General features: G+C 37.0%; 1 pseudogene and 1 gene segment (V, D, J or C); one reads left to right on the top strand and one right to left on the bottom strand.

Annotated features, from left to right (window-relative positions):
• Window positions 1-405: 405 nt before the first annotated feature.
• Window positions 406-14,107, bottom strand: part of LOC110308350 — a 31,730-nt gene continuing 18,028 nt past the window's right edge. Inside the window, 4 exon segments of the C gene segment in view lie at window positions 406-613; window positions 1,182-1,226; window positions 2,646-2,975; window positions 6,649-6,700. Coding sequence covers window positions 471-613; window positions 1,182-1,226; window positions 2,646-2,975; window positions 6,649-6,700 — 570 coding nt within the window.
• LOC115029100 lies at window positions 7,183-8,265 on the top strand (annotated as a pseudogene).

Raw genomic sequence — 14,107 nt, 5'->3', positions numbered from 1 at the left:
TTTGATACCACAACTTTCAATGTTACTAAATGAAAGTAAAGACTGACAAAAGTAGACTTCTAATTTTTAAAAATATATATTGTCCATAATGTGAAATACAAGGCACAAAATCAAACAGTAAAGAAGGCTCTTCAGGTTGTCTAGAGTGGGGGGTCTTCATGGAGTTAGCTGGTTCAAGAGCAACAAGGGCTACAGGTAAACTCTGTAGGCTATGGGTACTAGAATTTTGATGTTTCAGACTTCTGGGGGAGGGGACTTCTGGAGTGGATGGAATCAGGAAGGAGGTCATCTCAATTATAGAGAAGTTGCAGAAATTGCACACAAAAGTTCAGAAAATGTTTATGCAACATGAGCACGAGACTTTATATAGAAGTGAAAGCCAACAAGAGAAGGCAGTTGGATCTCCTTAAGGCACCTTTATAACAGTGAGGATGAAATCCAGCTGACTTGCTGTACCACCACTCGTTTCTTTAGGACCTCTTCTCATTGCAACAGACAGATGTTCTTCTAAGCAGAGAGAAGCTGATAATGGCCAAGTAGATCACACTCTTGAGGAGCAGGAGAAGGTAGGTGTAGTAGGCAGAGGTGCTCATGAACTGGAGCTGCAGCACATCTAAAAGAGTTCTTTAATTAGCTCCATCTGTCTTTTTGATGGCATAGTACATGTTACTAATGAGGGAATAATAAGTATTAATTTCTTTTTTTAAGGTATTAATTTCTGATGACTTACATTGAGTAACAGCTATCCTCATTCAAACCTGAAAGTCAGCACTCACCATTCACAAGAAGACCACAGATAGGGAGATCAAACTTGGAAAGCAGCCTGTCTAAACCCTTCAGTGCCCATAACAAGTGAGTAAGTAAATGACTTTAAAAGCCTGGCTTATCTTTTATCATGTTTTCTTTGATGGTTAAAAATAAGAGACATATGAATAAATAAAGTTTTTTGTTAATATAGGTTAGGTTCTACCACTGTGCCCCTCATTAAAGTCTNTACTTGAATTGGTAATTCGCTATGATGCTGTGATGTCCCTGCAGTGACATACTAGTTGTAAATATCACCATCTATTCTGTAACACCCAGACATTGAGATATTTTTAAATTATTCATGGCAGNTCACATACTCAAAAGGAAAAGCACTATCATATGTCACAAAGGTAAACATATATATGTAAACCTACCATTTTTATCTTGCCAGCAAGTTGTAGGCTTAGTACTCACAGCAACTAAAGAAATGGCAATAAGAACTTGTTAATATGGACATTATTTGACAGTCCTTTGTGTGTCTGTGAATACACATGTATCTTCATATAAATGAATACATAGATGTCCTTACATAGAAGTGTATTAAAACATGAGCCCCATAGTTACATAATTAAATATATCTAATTATAGGAATTAGTATAGTTCTATGTAATTCAGTACAAACCGTTCATATGTTATGTTTCTGTATACAGATAAGTAGAAATTGAAAAAGAGTACTTTTTTTTTCCTTTTTTGCCCTAAAAGATGTAATAGAGTGTCTAAACAATCTTTATAGAAGAGCAGCCACATCTTTCTAAACCAAGGATCCTCCCAAAACAACTGTGCAAAGTTCACTGACCATGGAAGAGACTGAGGATTTCAGAGGAGAAACGTGACAGTAAACAGCAAGCAGCTAACAGCTTTCATATCTGTTCATTCCTTGCAGTTTCAGAAGGTCCCTGGAGCCTTGGGACTATTGTTTGTTACCAGCAGTTGTGGCATACAATGAATTACAAACCGTGAAGCCCTCTGCCTAGATGTGCATCTCTGTACCTCATTGAATCAAGGGGATGCTGTGGGATCTTACACCTGAATTATTCTGAGTAATTTGGAAAGAGTATGCATTCTTCAATGTACATGCCCTCCATGTTGGGACGCTGGCTAATCCTGGTCTACCCTGACACATCCCTTCACAACCCTACATTTTGTAGCACAGAATGAGCTTCCCAACATGCAGAGATGGCAAGAGATGCATTAATTACAGCCATTAATTACATGCTTGCAAACAGGATCCTCACTCAGTCTTTAACTACGACATTCTATCTGAAAGTGATACATATAGCAATAAAAATATGAGATTGTCAAGGCTGCTAGGTCCACTCCTGTTTTTATAATAGGCTTTGACTCTTTCATTTGAATATATAGTTGACTAAGGCATCAGTTTTTAAGGCATCATTTTTTGAACATTGACCTGTGTACATAATAAGAGTAAACAACTTTGCTTGCTTGGCAGAACATTCCTATTTATGGCATCAAAGGTGAAAACTCAAGTTTAGCATTTATCATGTACTTAATTGATTGTTGATTTAACATGTCACTTATTTATAATTCAATTAACAGTCCCAGGGATAACGATGGGGTGGGCGGAGTGTGTGTGTATCATTAGATGTGGGTATTTTGGGTAATGACACTACAGCTTAGAAAGCTTCAGCAAAAGATTTCTACTTTTCTCCCAAAACCTCAGCCAGCCTAGTACTATGGTAAAATAAATACAAGGTGAAATAAAGGCATTGGCCCCATTAAATGTCACAACAATTTTTATTGATACATTGTAGTAAAAGTTTGGTTATTTCCAAACACATTCTCTAGAAAGTTCTATTTCAAAGGATGTATGCACATACCTTTCTTTATTGAAGGAAAGAAAATCTCTTGATCTACTCCTCCTTTGTTGTTCTCGTGTTTGACAATACATCTGTGCTCTTTCCCCATTGACCTTTCAGGCACAGTAAGCCAGCTAAACTTCATGTATGTGTCGTTAGTCTTCAGCGTATCACCTTCCTGGGAGTCCAGGATAGTATTGCCATTCTTTTCTTTCCAATACACCCTTATGACATCGGGAAAGAACTTTTCAAGGAGACAAAGGTATGTCCCAGTCTTATGGAGANTTNTTTCAGCAACAGAAGGAAGAAAAATNGTGGGCTTGGGGGAAATGTCTGCATCAAGNCTTTTGTCTGTNAGAGAAAAATGGAAAATTAATAAAGATAATAATGATGGTAATCACTATGATTGAGATAGAGTCTCATGTAGCTCAGTGTAGAATCAAACTTGGAATGTACTTGTGGGTGATCCTTCTGCATTTGCCTCCCAAGTGCTAGGATTACAGACTAAATTAGACACAGACACTAAATCCAGTCACTCAAAATAATATTATATAAACACAAATACGAATCGTTAAGAACAATTTATTTCTTCACATACCTTTATTTCTCATGGTGAAGCATAATTTATGGAGGAGACCAAGTTGTGTTTATGATTACCATACAGAAGAAGCTTTCGTATCATCTCTAACATAGTTCCCTGTCCCCCATGTGTTACTTTGGTCCTTGGCTATGCCATTTAGTGCAACCCACTGTTTATTTAGCTGATGCTACAATGAGCTCTGCATTTCTTATATCTCAGTGAAATCGATGTAAGTAGCTTTTATTTTTTTTGTACCTGTATATAGTCATTTATGTAAAAGAATTATCCCTCCATGTTTCTGCTGTGGTTTGGACAATGTGCCCATTGCTTTATTTACAACATCACCTTTGTTTCTCTCAAAGTCTAGCTGTTCTCCTGTCCTACTTTCATTACAGCTTGCTGTTCCTTTGTCTTACTTGGTAGGCACTGAGCACAAAGTTTCCCCTGTTCTCTAGGAGTAAGCGGAGAAGTGTTCCATGTCTGAGTTCAAAGCTCAGACTTGTTCACAGCACACTTGATTGGGAGAAAAATGAAGGTGTCTGTCTCTTAAGTCTATCACCATCTTGACTGTAATAATGAACCCCTCACCAATGTCAAATGCTTTAATAATGACTTCCCATACATATGAATGTTTAATGGAAGTCCAGATGTCTGCAAACCTTGCTAGAATGTTTGCACACTGCTCTCCAGCAATAGCATGTGTAATTGTAGTCTCCTGGAAAGTGCTTCTGGAAGTCCTGCTTACAGCCCTCTTCTTTCTAAAGATTACCACCTTAACCTCAATATGGCCAGCTTTGCCTTCCCCCAATTACCTTGAAAATATATTCCTTCAGTATCCACTTACGATATCCCCTTTCATTCCTACACCAAAGGTGGAGGAACACCACAGTGATTCAAATAATTTCAAAACTACTATATTAGTCTAGTGTCTCTGATTATTCAGATTGGAGAGACATGATGTTCTGAAATTCTTACAAGAATAGCACTTCTATCCTGACCTAAGTGATTCATAATAAGTTCTGTTAGCTGCTTTATTTTTCATAAAATATATCTTTAATTGCAACCCAATTCAACCTCAGTACATCAATGAAAACAAAATGAAAGAAGATGAGAACACTAATTAAAAAGAATAAAATTCAGGGGTTATCAACATGGCTGCTAGCAACACATTTTTCTATGATTCATGCTCGAATGAAACATTGTCATTCCATGAGTAAAAGCTTTGTTATTAATCATAAAATTGGTGGGTGGTCTTTGCAATTAAATCTAGGTCAAATAAGGAGAGAAATGGTGTTCTTTACCCACAAGCTACAGTCTATTTTGTGATAGTATACCTGTGTTCCCAATCTACCATCACAAGAAGCCTGATGCTCTAGGATAGCAAAAGAAGAGATGGTTAGGCCTAGAGTGTGTACCAGTGCACGGAATACTTCATTTCTGCTGTGCACAACAGTGGCTCTGCACCCAGTCAGCAGTGCAACACATGAAACTGGATCTTTTATAGAATGTTCTGGTACAATCTGGCTTCAGTCATCTCATACCAAACTATTTTGCAGTTGCTTGCTGGCTTGCTTTTTCATGAAAACTGAATAAATTAGTATCATAAGACTGGTCCTCAGAGACATCTAAGGACAAGGTTATCTGCTTGACCTCATAGGCTAAGAGTCCCGATGTGCCTGTGAAATCAAATGTTATGATTTAGTGGTAGTATATAGGTGGGCTTGTTTTATGACCATTTCTTTGCATTTCTCAAAATAAATGCCAGGAACACACATTTCATATGCCCCCTTGGCAGTCAGAGGACAGCCGTGGTCAAGTGCTCAATTACAGTTTGTTTCAGACAAGATGTCCTTGCTATTTTCCACTTCACATTTCAGTGTAGCAAGTCTCTGACCTCCTAGAGCTTTCCATGTCCCAGGATTCCACCTCACCTTAGGAGCACATGTAGATACTGCTGTACACTAACTGAGCATTCAAATCCTGATCCTCATACGCATGTAGCAAGTATTTCATCTACCAAGTCACCTCCACGGCTACTTCTCTAACTTTACAATGGAATAAATTATCACATTTGAAAATTGCTGGGCTTCATTGTCAGTCAATAAAACAGGTGCTGAAGTATGTTTTATTTTAGTCTCTGAACATAAAATTTAGTGCTTCTATTGCTGAAGGCTCTTCAGTTACTCCACACTCCTTGTTTATGTCTCTCATACCAGAATAGAAAGAGCACAGACTCCTTAGTTGTAGTCAAGTAGCCTGACCTCTCTGGACAGCAATGGCCAAACTAGGAATAACAGCAAAGATGCTGAGACTGGAGCTTGCAGCACCTGCACTCCAGCCTCTCTTCCTGCTTTACTCTACAGAATATAAAGAATATGTCCCTGCAGAAATAAGCTTCGTGCCAGGGTCAAGCACTTGGATGAATTAGCATATAATCCACAACATCTGAAATTTATCTTGTGAACATGTAAAACACACAGCAATATTTTACTATTTATATGAATATACAAATTTGGCTCTGTTGATATTAAATGGAGACAAAACTGAAACAAAGTCACATCATGTTTAAGTGTAATCATGAATCTCAGGACTGAACACACTCTGCCTTGAAATGTGGGCCATGTTCACATAGGTTGAGAAGTCTTATTCTACTTTTTCTAGGGTTTTTCCAGAAGTTTCTGAATTCGTTCCCTTAAAGGGTTGTCATTTATAGATCAGTTCATACCCTAGAATGCAATATAGAGTTAATTGAGATTTCTTTTTCATAGAGAAATTAAAGCAGGAACCATGTATTTAGCTATAACTACTGATAATTCGACAATAAAAGTGTTCTTATAAAAAGCCTAGTAGAAGAAATTGAGTGGACAAAAGTAGTTTGTGTCAACTACAAATTTTAACAGAGAAATCTCCAAATAATATTTCAAGACTGAGAGTGACATAAATTGGGACCTGTCACAATCTACGTGTAAGGAGTCAGACAAATAAGACAGGGATTTATTCATGTTCTACATTAATTTACTGTGTATTATGATCAAAACCAATTAGGATTTCATAGTTTGTCTGGAGAAAGTTATATTTCAAAATACATATAAGAGTCATCATCAAAACTCCAGTTCTGAGGACTCACACTTAAAATACCTTTAACAGTAGTATCTTGAAGCAAAAGTTTATCCCAATAGTCTATACGTCTGACCCTCAAAATAACTTCCACTTACTCTTTTCATGTGTGAATATTCTAAACACAGAACTTCTATGTTTTCTGGAGGGAAAGAAGAAACCATTTACAAAGTAGTTTTGTTGTCATATTCAGAATATAACCTCAAAAATGACTCAGGCTAAGAACATTGTAGTCAGGTACAGTAGATAATAGTAGATTTCTATTTTTTTATGCAACCATATATGTTATTTTCATCACTGGAATAAAGCAGAATAAAAGTTACTTACCGGAGGGAATTACTATGAGCTTAGTTCCTTCTGCAAATACCTTGTGAAAGCCCGAGCTATCACAGTGCTCACAGCTTCTACAAAAATCTGAACCTTCTACACATATTTATGTCCTGAGAAACAGGCTAAAAATTTGTCCTGACAAACAGATATTTTGGGTTCCTTAGAAAGTCATTGCATATAAATTGTGTGGTATCTGATATCTTGCAATCTTCTTTACAAAATAAACTCATATACTGTTCTTCCTGGAGGTAGTGATAATTGAAAGTCACCAACAGAAAATAGAAGGGGTTCAGTTGGAAAAGAAGAGAGTTGGGCTAACTGGTCCACCAACTTTTTTTCCCCTAAGTAACTAGAAAAAGTATTCTAGGAATTGTCTTGTTTTTATTTCCAGGAATTCACTCGTGTTGAAACTGTTCAGTGTTTACATCAAAGGAATGCATTTTTTGTTCTCACAAGCACCAATGTTTCCTCTTAAGAAGAGGGGATATATTTCTGAAAAGAGGAAGCTCTATATTAATTTGAGATAAAACCATGCCACTACTTGAAATGTGTGACCCAAATTTCTATATGTTCAAAAAGCTGCCACTATTAGTTGGCATCAAGGACCATTATTTTATCCATATCAGTGAAAAGTTATCATGGCTTATTAGAATAAAGATGGCTAGGTTAAAAAAAAAATCTGTAAAGTGTTTTAAAGTTTTGTTGATTAAGTTATTCATTGGATGATTAAAAATAGCATTTTAACTGACAATTTCAATATTCTTCTACTTAGTACACTTACGTAACCTTTATACTTTACACATGCATGATATGTTCTCAGTTTCTGGTTTCCACTCTTATTCCTTGTTCCAAGACCAGAATTAGAATTATTAGAAGTTTTAATTAATAAATTATAAGCTAATTTAAAATGCAAAAGAGTCACTAAAGTAAAATAGCTCAGTAGGTAAAGGACTTTATTGCCAAATCTGATGACTCTAGTTTGATTTCTGAAACCCACATGGTAGAAGGAGAGAGCCAGCTCTGCATGTGTTCCTAAAGCTGCATGCTTGCTATGGCATGTGCACATTCACATATACACACATAGATACATAAAATAAATGTGAATTTTAATGACATATAAAATATTTTATTGAGAGCAACCCGGAGCAGCCTGGTTTCCCTTCTTCCCAACTTTCTTCCTCCAACTCTCAATCCCCTAAGGCCCATCATAGGGTCCTTAGAACTTGCAGTCTACCCTCCTATCAAGCAGCTTAAGATTTCAACCCATCAGCTAAGGGAGTGGTATCCACATCTGCCAGGAGTGGGGACAAAAAGGACATCTGGTCATCTCAAGCTGCCACCTAGGCATTATCTAGTTCTGAAGAATTCCTGACCCGAATTAGCACGGAATTTGCAGATGAAGCACTGTTTATTGCTTGCTCCCATTTGAATCCTATATCCAACAAAGAGAAGCAGACAAAAGACCAACAGACTCAGATATTTAGACCTGTGTTCTTTACTAAGACCTGAGAGCCTAACATCCACTGTAGCAGAAGTCTAACCTGAACCAAGGCACACCTGCCATCTCCTCATGAAAAGGGAGCACTGCCCAACAGTCTGACAATTGGAGGTTGAGCTCAGTCTTCCCTAATACTTCTCTCTTCTCTCTCTCTCTCTCTCTCTCTCTCTCTCTCTCTCTCTCTCTCTCTCTCTCTCTCTCTGCCTCCCCCACTATACCCCTCAGTGAAAACCTCAAACCTCTGGCTAAGCCTTTCATCTTGGAAGGAACTGCTGATCATAAGCAACACCACCTTTGAAATCAAGAAAATCTGGAACTGTTGCAGGTCCCTCTACCCGCTGTGAGCAAACACTACTGAGAAGAAAAGGTTTTAATAAAGAACCAGTGATCCTCCCTCCCCTGCAAAATATTTAATTGCATTTGTAAAAAAAAATAGTGGCATATGTATCTTGGCAGTAACCAGCAGCTCTCTTGTGAGACTTAAGATCCCTCAAAATGAAGTATACCGTGCCTGGTATGTAAACCTACATAATGTCTTTAGGCCTAGTGAGGTCATGGTTGTTTAAACAATCTCCAACTACTAATGCATTTAACCAGCACAATTCCTAATAACAATCTATAAATATTTGTATAAATAAATATATATATTATAACCACAAATAAGTGTAGTCTTCACTCCTCATCAAATAAATTACAGAAAACCATAACCAATCAAAATGCAGAGTGTGAAACACAATCATAAACATTACGTCTATAAAACACTCCCACACCTATAACTCAAGGAACATTATGGAAGAGAGGGCAGAAAGATTCTAAGAGCCAGAGAGTCAGTGAATTTGCTGTGATAATATGTCAACCTAGTAACACCAGAAGCTCTACTCATAGTCTTACCAACATGACTGCCCACATGTGAGCTGAACAAGAATCTACTCAATGAATAAACCAAACTGGAAAGGGAAAAGCCCACAAGGTCTCAACCCTACAAAAAGAACTACAGAAAACTGTGTAAAGCTGGGAGTGAGAGAGGTGGTCCTCCCCAGGGAAAAGCACATCAGTTGATTGTCCAATTCCAAACAATCAGCCCTGAAAAGAAATATTCAAAAAATATCATATGGACTAAATCAGTTATATTTAGAAATATATATGTACATGTAATACATATATGAATATAATAATGTTTAATGACAAAAGAGGCCATAAAATTGAAAGAGAGCAGAGGAGTATATGAGAGAGATTGAAAGAAAGAAAGGGAATAGAAAATTTAATTAAAATACAATCTCAAAAGTAAAATGAAAAATGAAAAATATAAGAAGTATATGAAAACACAGTGTCAAGTTTATTGTCTGCTAAAATCTGAGTTTATGAAGACACACAATTATAGAGAATCTACAACTATCAGGAAGCCAGTATCTTGTAAGTTCATCTATATACTAGCTACAGTTTCAATCTGAAATACCATAATAGTTTACCTTTTTCTTTCTTAAATGAGAGTGCTAGAATTTGGATAAGTAAGAGTATTATAAAATCTGTGAGGATTCATGAACATTAAATTATAAAAAGTCTCAGCTAGGACTGTTGATCATAATCTTAGTTAATTGGGAGGCTAAGGCCAAGTATTACAAGTTTACAAGTTTAAAGTATTACAAGTATTACAAGTTTAAATCAAGCATAGGATAGGGTGGGTTTTTTTATTTGTTTGTTTGTTTGGTTGGTTGGTTTTTTTTTTTTTTTTTTTTTTTTTTTTTTGGTTAGAGTGAGTTCTTAATGAGTCTGGACAATGTAATGAGACTATACCTCAAAAATTAAAGATAGGGGGCTGTGAATATTGCTTCGTTGTTTAACACATATGACTCTGGGTTCATTCCAAGTACTGTGAAATTTAATTAATTAATTTAAAATAACAGTAAAAAGACAGGCTAATGGCATAATATACTATTGATACAGGAATCATGAAATAGTGAGACAAAAACTTTCATAGAAATGGTCAAACCATCTATAAATGATGAAAATATTAACTATAGTTGAAACTATAGTGAAAACTATAAAACTAGTCAAGAAGGAAATTAGAGAAGACAATAGAAGATGGAAAGACTTTCTTTGTTTGTATAAAGGAGATAAATATTGTTTAAATGGCTACATTGTTAAAAGTAATACACAGGAACTGAAGAAATGGCTAGATAATTAAAATCACTGACTGCTTTTTCAGAGGACCTGGGTATAACAAGTATCTGAACTCCAGTTTCAGGGGATCAAATATCATCTTCTGGTTTCATGGGCACCAGACATGCCCATAGAGCATATAAATATATTTAGACAAAATAGTTATTCACATAACATTTAAAATAAATGCAAAATAAATGTTTATAAAATGATGCACAAATGTAATCAAATGCCCATCAAAATTCCAGTTACATTCTTCATAGAAGTAGAAAGGAAAGTCATTAAATATATATGGAAACACAAAAGGCTTTGAACAGCAAAATAAGCCTAAGGAAGGAGAGTGATGTTGAAAGTATTATAACAATACTGAACCAGACTCTAGACAAACACAAGGGCAAAACAACCCACTGTGGTACATCACATTGATTAGACATATGAAAAAATGGAATATAATAGAGGGTCAATAAATAAACTCATTCAGCACAGCTGCCACTCTCAGTGCATGTGAAATAGATAATCTACTTAATAAGTGGTAAAAGTAGGTATCCCATGGAGAAGCCTGAAACGAGACCCTCATTTCTCACCTTCTGCAAAATAATCCACCTAAACTTGGTGATTAAGACATTAATAGAAGGTGCTGAAACTTGAAATCAATAGAAGAAAACAGTGGAAACACTGTTAGAAATAACACACAATTATTCATTTTCAAAGTACCCAAGACAGCTTAGGTCCAGGTACAAATAAACACAAAACACTAGACCCTCATCACCATCTGCTATCTATTACTCTTCCACACCCAAAGTAAAAGTTCAGAGTAGAGAATGACTAGTGCAAGGTCATGTCTAGGATAAGTTTAAAATGAACAATGTAAAATGTAGAAATGTACCCACACATGGGTTTTTGTTGAGAAAAATTAAGATCTAGATGACATATAAGAATATATATTCCTGATTATCATGAAAAGAAAGGAAGAGTCATGTGTTAATGTACTGTATATTCTTTTATGCACTCAATGGGGTGACTGCCATTCTAGGCTGATGCCTAGCTTTGCAGTGTTTTAAGTAAAATTACTTCATTCACTTCTCTGAGTCTCAAGTACAAGCAAGGACCTTAGTTTCTCACAAACAATTCAACTCTGGGCAGAGAAAATAACTTCCTCTAGAAGACCCTAAATAGCTCAGGGATCAAAAGCAAGTTTGGATTAATGGGATTGTATCAAATTAATTAAAATGCTTATTAGAAAAAGAACAATCAACAGAGTGAAGAGATAGCCTTCCAAATGGGAGAAGTGTCTGTCAATATTCATCTGACAAAGGATTAGTATCTTGGTTATATAAAGAATTCAAAAGTTGAATGTCAGACACACACACACCCTGATCAAATAAAAAAAAATGGTCAGTGAAATGCAGACATTTCTTAATGATGAAGTCTACATGGCCAATAAATAGTTGAAAATGTGTTCAAAATCTTGAGCCACCAGAGAAGCAGAAATGAAAATTGCATCCCCTCCTAGTAAGAATAGCTTTTATCAACAGAATCAACAAATTGAAAAATTATTGCAGGAATGGTTGTAAGTAGCCATTATGAAACAGTATAGCCACCTTGAAAGTCAACATAAGAATTCATCAAAAAAAAAAAAGTAGAATGTCAATATTATCCAAGCATTCTATTTCTGTATTAATAGTTCCAAAGAATCAAAATCAGTTTACTATGGAGATATCTGCACATTTGTGTTCATTGCAGGAATACTCAAAATCATGAATTCATGGGATCAATGTAGATGAATAAGTAAAGAAAATTTTGGTGTATATACACATCTGTCAAAAAATTCCATAAGCTATATGATTTATAAGGAAGATGGGATCAGAGATAATCATTTTAAGTGAAATAAGTCATTCTCACACAGACTAATCTAACATGTTCCTTTTTCTTCATTGGTAGAAACGAAAGAGAAAAAATGGCCTAAAACTAAAAGTGAGAATAGTGAAAATAGAGAAGTTGGGGTTAGTGGAGGAGTAGACAGAAGCCAGGGGCAATGGCTCAAGCTTATAATCCTATCAGCCAGAAAGTAAAGGCAGGAGCATCAGGAGGTCAAAGCCATCCTCAGCTCTCTAAGTATGACAATGACATCCCTTTGAACAATTAATATACAATGAAGGCAATACAGCATTTCAGAATTGAAGTATAATCATTGACTATATGTTGCTATTAATCAATGATTATCCATCAGGAATATTTAGAAAAATCTAACTTCCATGTAAGATAGGTTCAAAATTAAATTGAAAATGACAATGCTTCAAGGATACTAGAAAGAATGTATTGACGCATATTGTATTCCATTCCCTAGGTTGAAGAAGTCCTAGGTTCTCCTAACCATCACAAAATGTGTGCCATACCCGGGGATCCATCCCATAATCAGCCTCCAAACACTGACACCATTGCATACACTAGCAAGATTTTGCTGAAAGGACCCTGATATAGCTATCTCTTGTGAGGCTATGCTGGGGCCTAGCAAACACATAAGTGGATGCTCACAGTTAGCTATTGGATGGATCACAGGCCCCCTCAATGGAGGAGCTAGAGAAAGTACCCAAGGAGCTAAAGGGATCTGCAACCCTATAGGAAGAACAACAATATGAACTAACCAGTACCCCAGAGCTCTTGACTCTAGCTGCATATGTATCAGAAAATGGCCTAGTTGTCCATCAGTGGAACGAGAGACCCATTGGTCTTGCAAACTTTATATACCTCAGTACAGGGGAACACCAGGGCCAAGAAGTGGGAGTGGGTGGGTGTTGTGTCCGGCCAGCAGCTCACATGTCTGGGTTCTAGCCTGGAAAGGCATTTTGGAAACCTGGAAGAGAAGAGGGGCTAGACAGTGAGATAAAGACAGAACCAAGACAAGGCTCTGCTCAAGGTTCAATTTTACTATTCCAACACTCTGTTACGAAGGAAGGGGGAGGGGCCTGATTCCCGCCAAATAATCTAGGAGTAAGGTTGCAGGTAAACACGTGATAGCTTTGGAACAGCAAAGTGGCAAGCTCCAGCAGTGGGCGTGGCAGAACGATTGAGCAGCAAGCTCCACCCCTGAGCAAGCAGGTTTCAGGCTAGGAGAGGGGAGACTACATCTCCTCCCTGTTGTTAATAAAAGAAAAAAAGAAAAGGCTGGCCTGAGGCAAAAAATTTATTTATGCTCAATAGTTTTGCCTGAGTTCTTAGGGCTAAAAGAAAAACCCATCTCCGTGGGATTTTCTTTTTTTTTTTTTTTCTTTTTTTTTGTACTTTAAAAAAACAACAACTCTTTATTAGTTTCAATATCAACGTTTGTTACAGGTAACCACAAGTGTCTTCCAGGTCACAGTCTGCCTNTGTCACCTCCTTACAGGACAAGGAATGTTTGAAAGCCTCAGGATACAGGACAGTTGAAGCTGATAATGAACTATGGCCCATCAGATCAACGATACTGAAATCACAGGACACACGGACGAGGCTCACTGACCAGTTTCCACACGTGCAGCGAGCATACTACAGTGAAATCCCCCTTGTGTCATAAACGCACATCCGGCCAGGCCACGTGGGACCTGCAAGGGTCTCANGACCCACTTTAAGAACTGCAGGTTTCCAAGAGAAAGCGCTAACCCGATTGAGTAGGTGGTGTCTGCATGCTGACCATACCTGGGATCACTTCTAGCCTTGACTAGAAACCACAGGGAAAATGGCATGTTCCCAGCCATGNACAAAGATGCACAGTCGCTGTTATCTGTCACTGGGATACCTGTACACCCAGGAATCCCCTTG

Source organism: Mus caroli, chromosome 13 (genome assembly GCF_900094665.2).
Source record: "Mus caroli chromosome 13, CAROLI_EIJ_v1.1, whole genome shotgun sequence".
NCBI lineage: Eukaryota > Metazoa > Chordata > Mammalia > Rodentia > Muridae > Mus > Mus caroli.
Note: the sequence above shows the minus strand (reverse complement) of the source record. Positions and strands in the feature narration are given on the sequence as shown.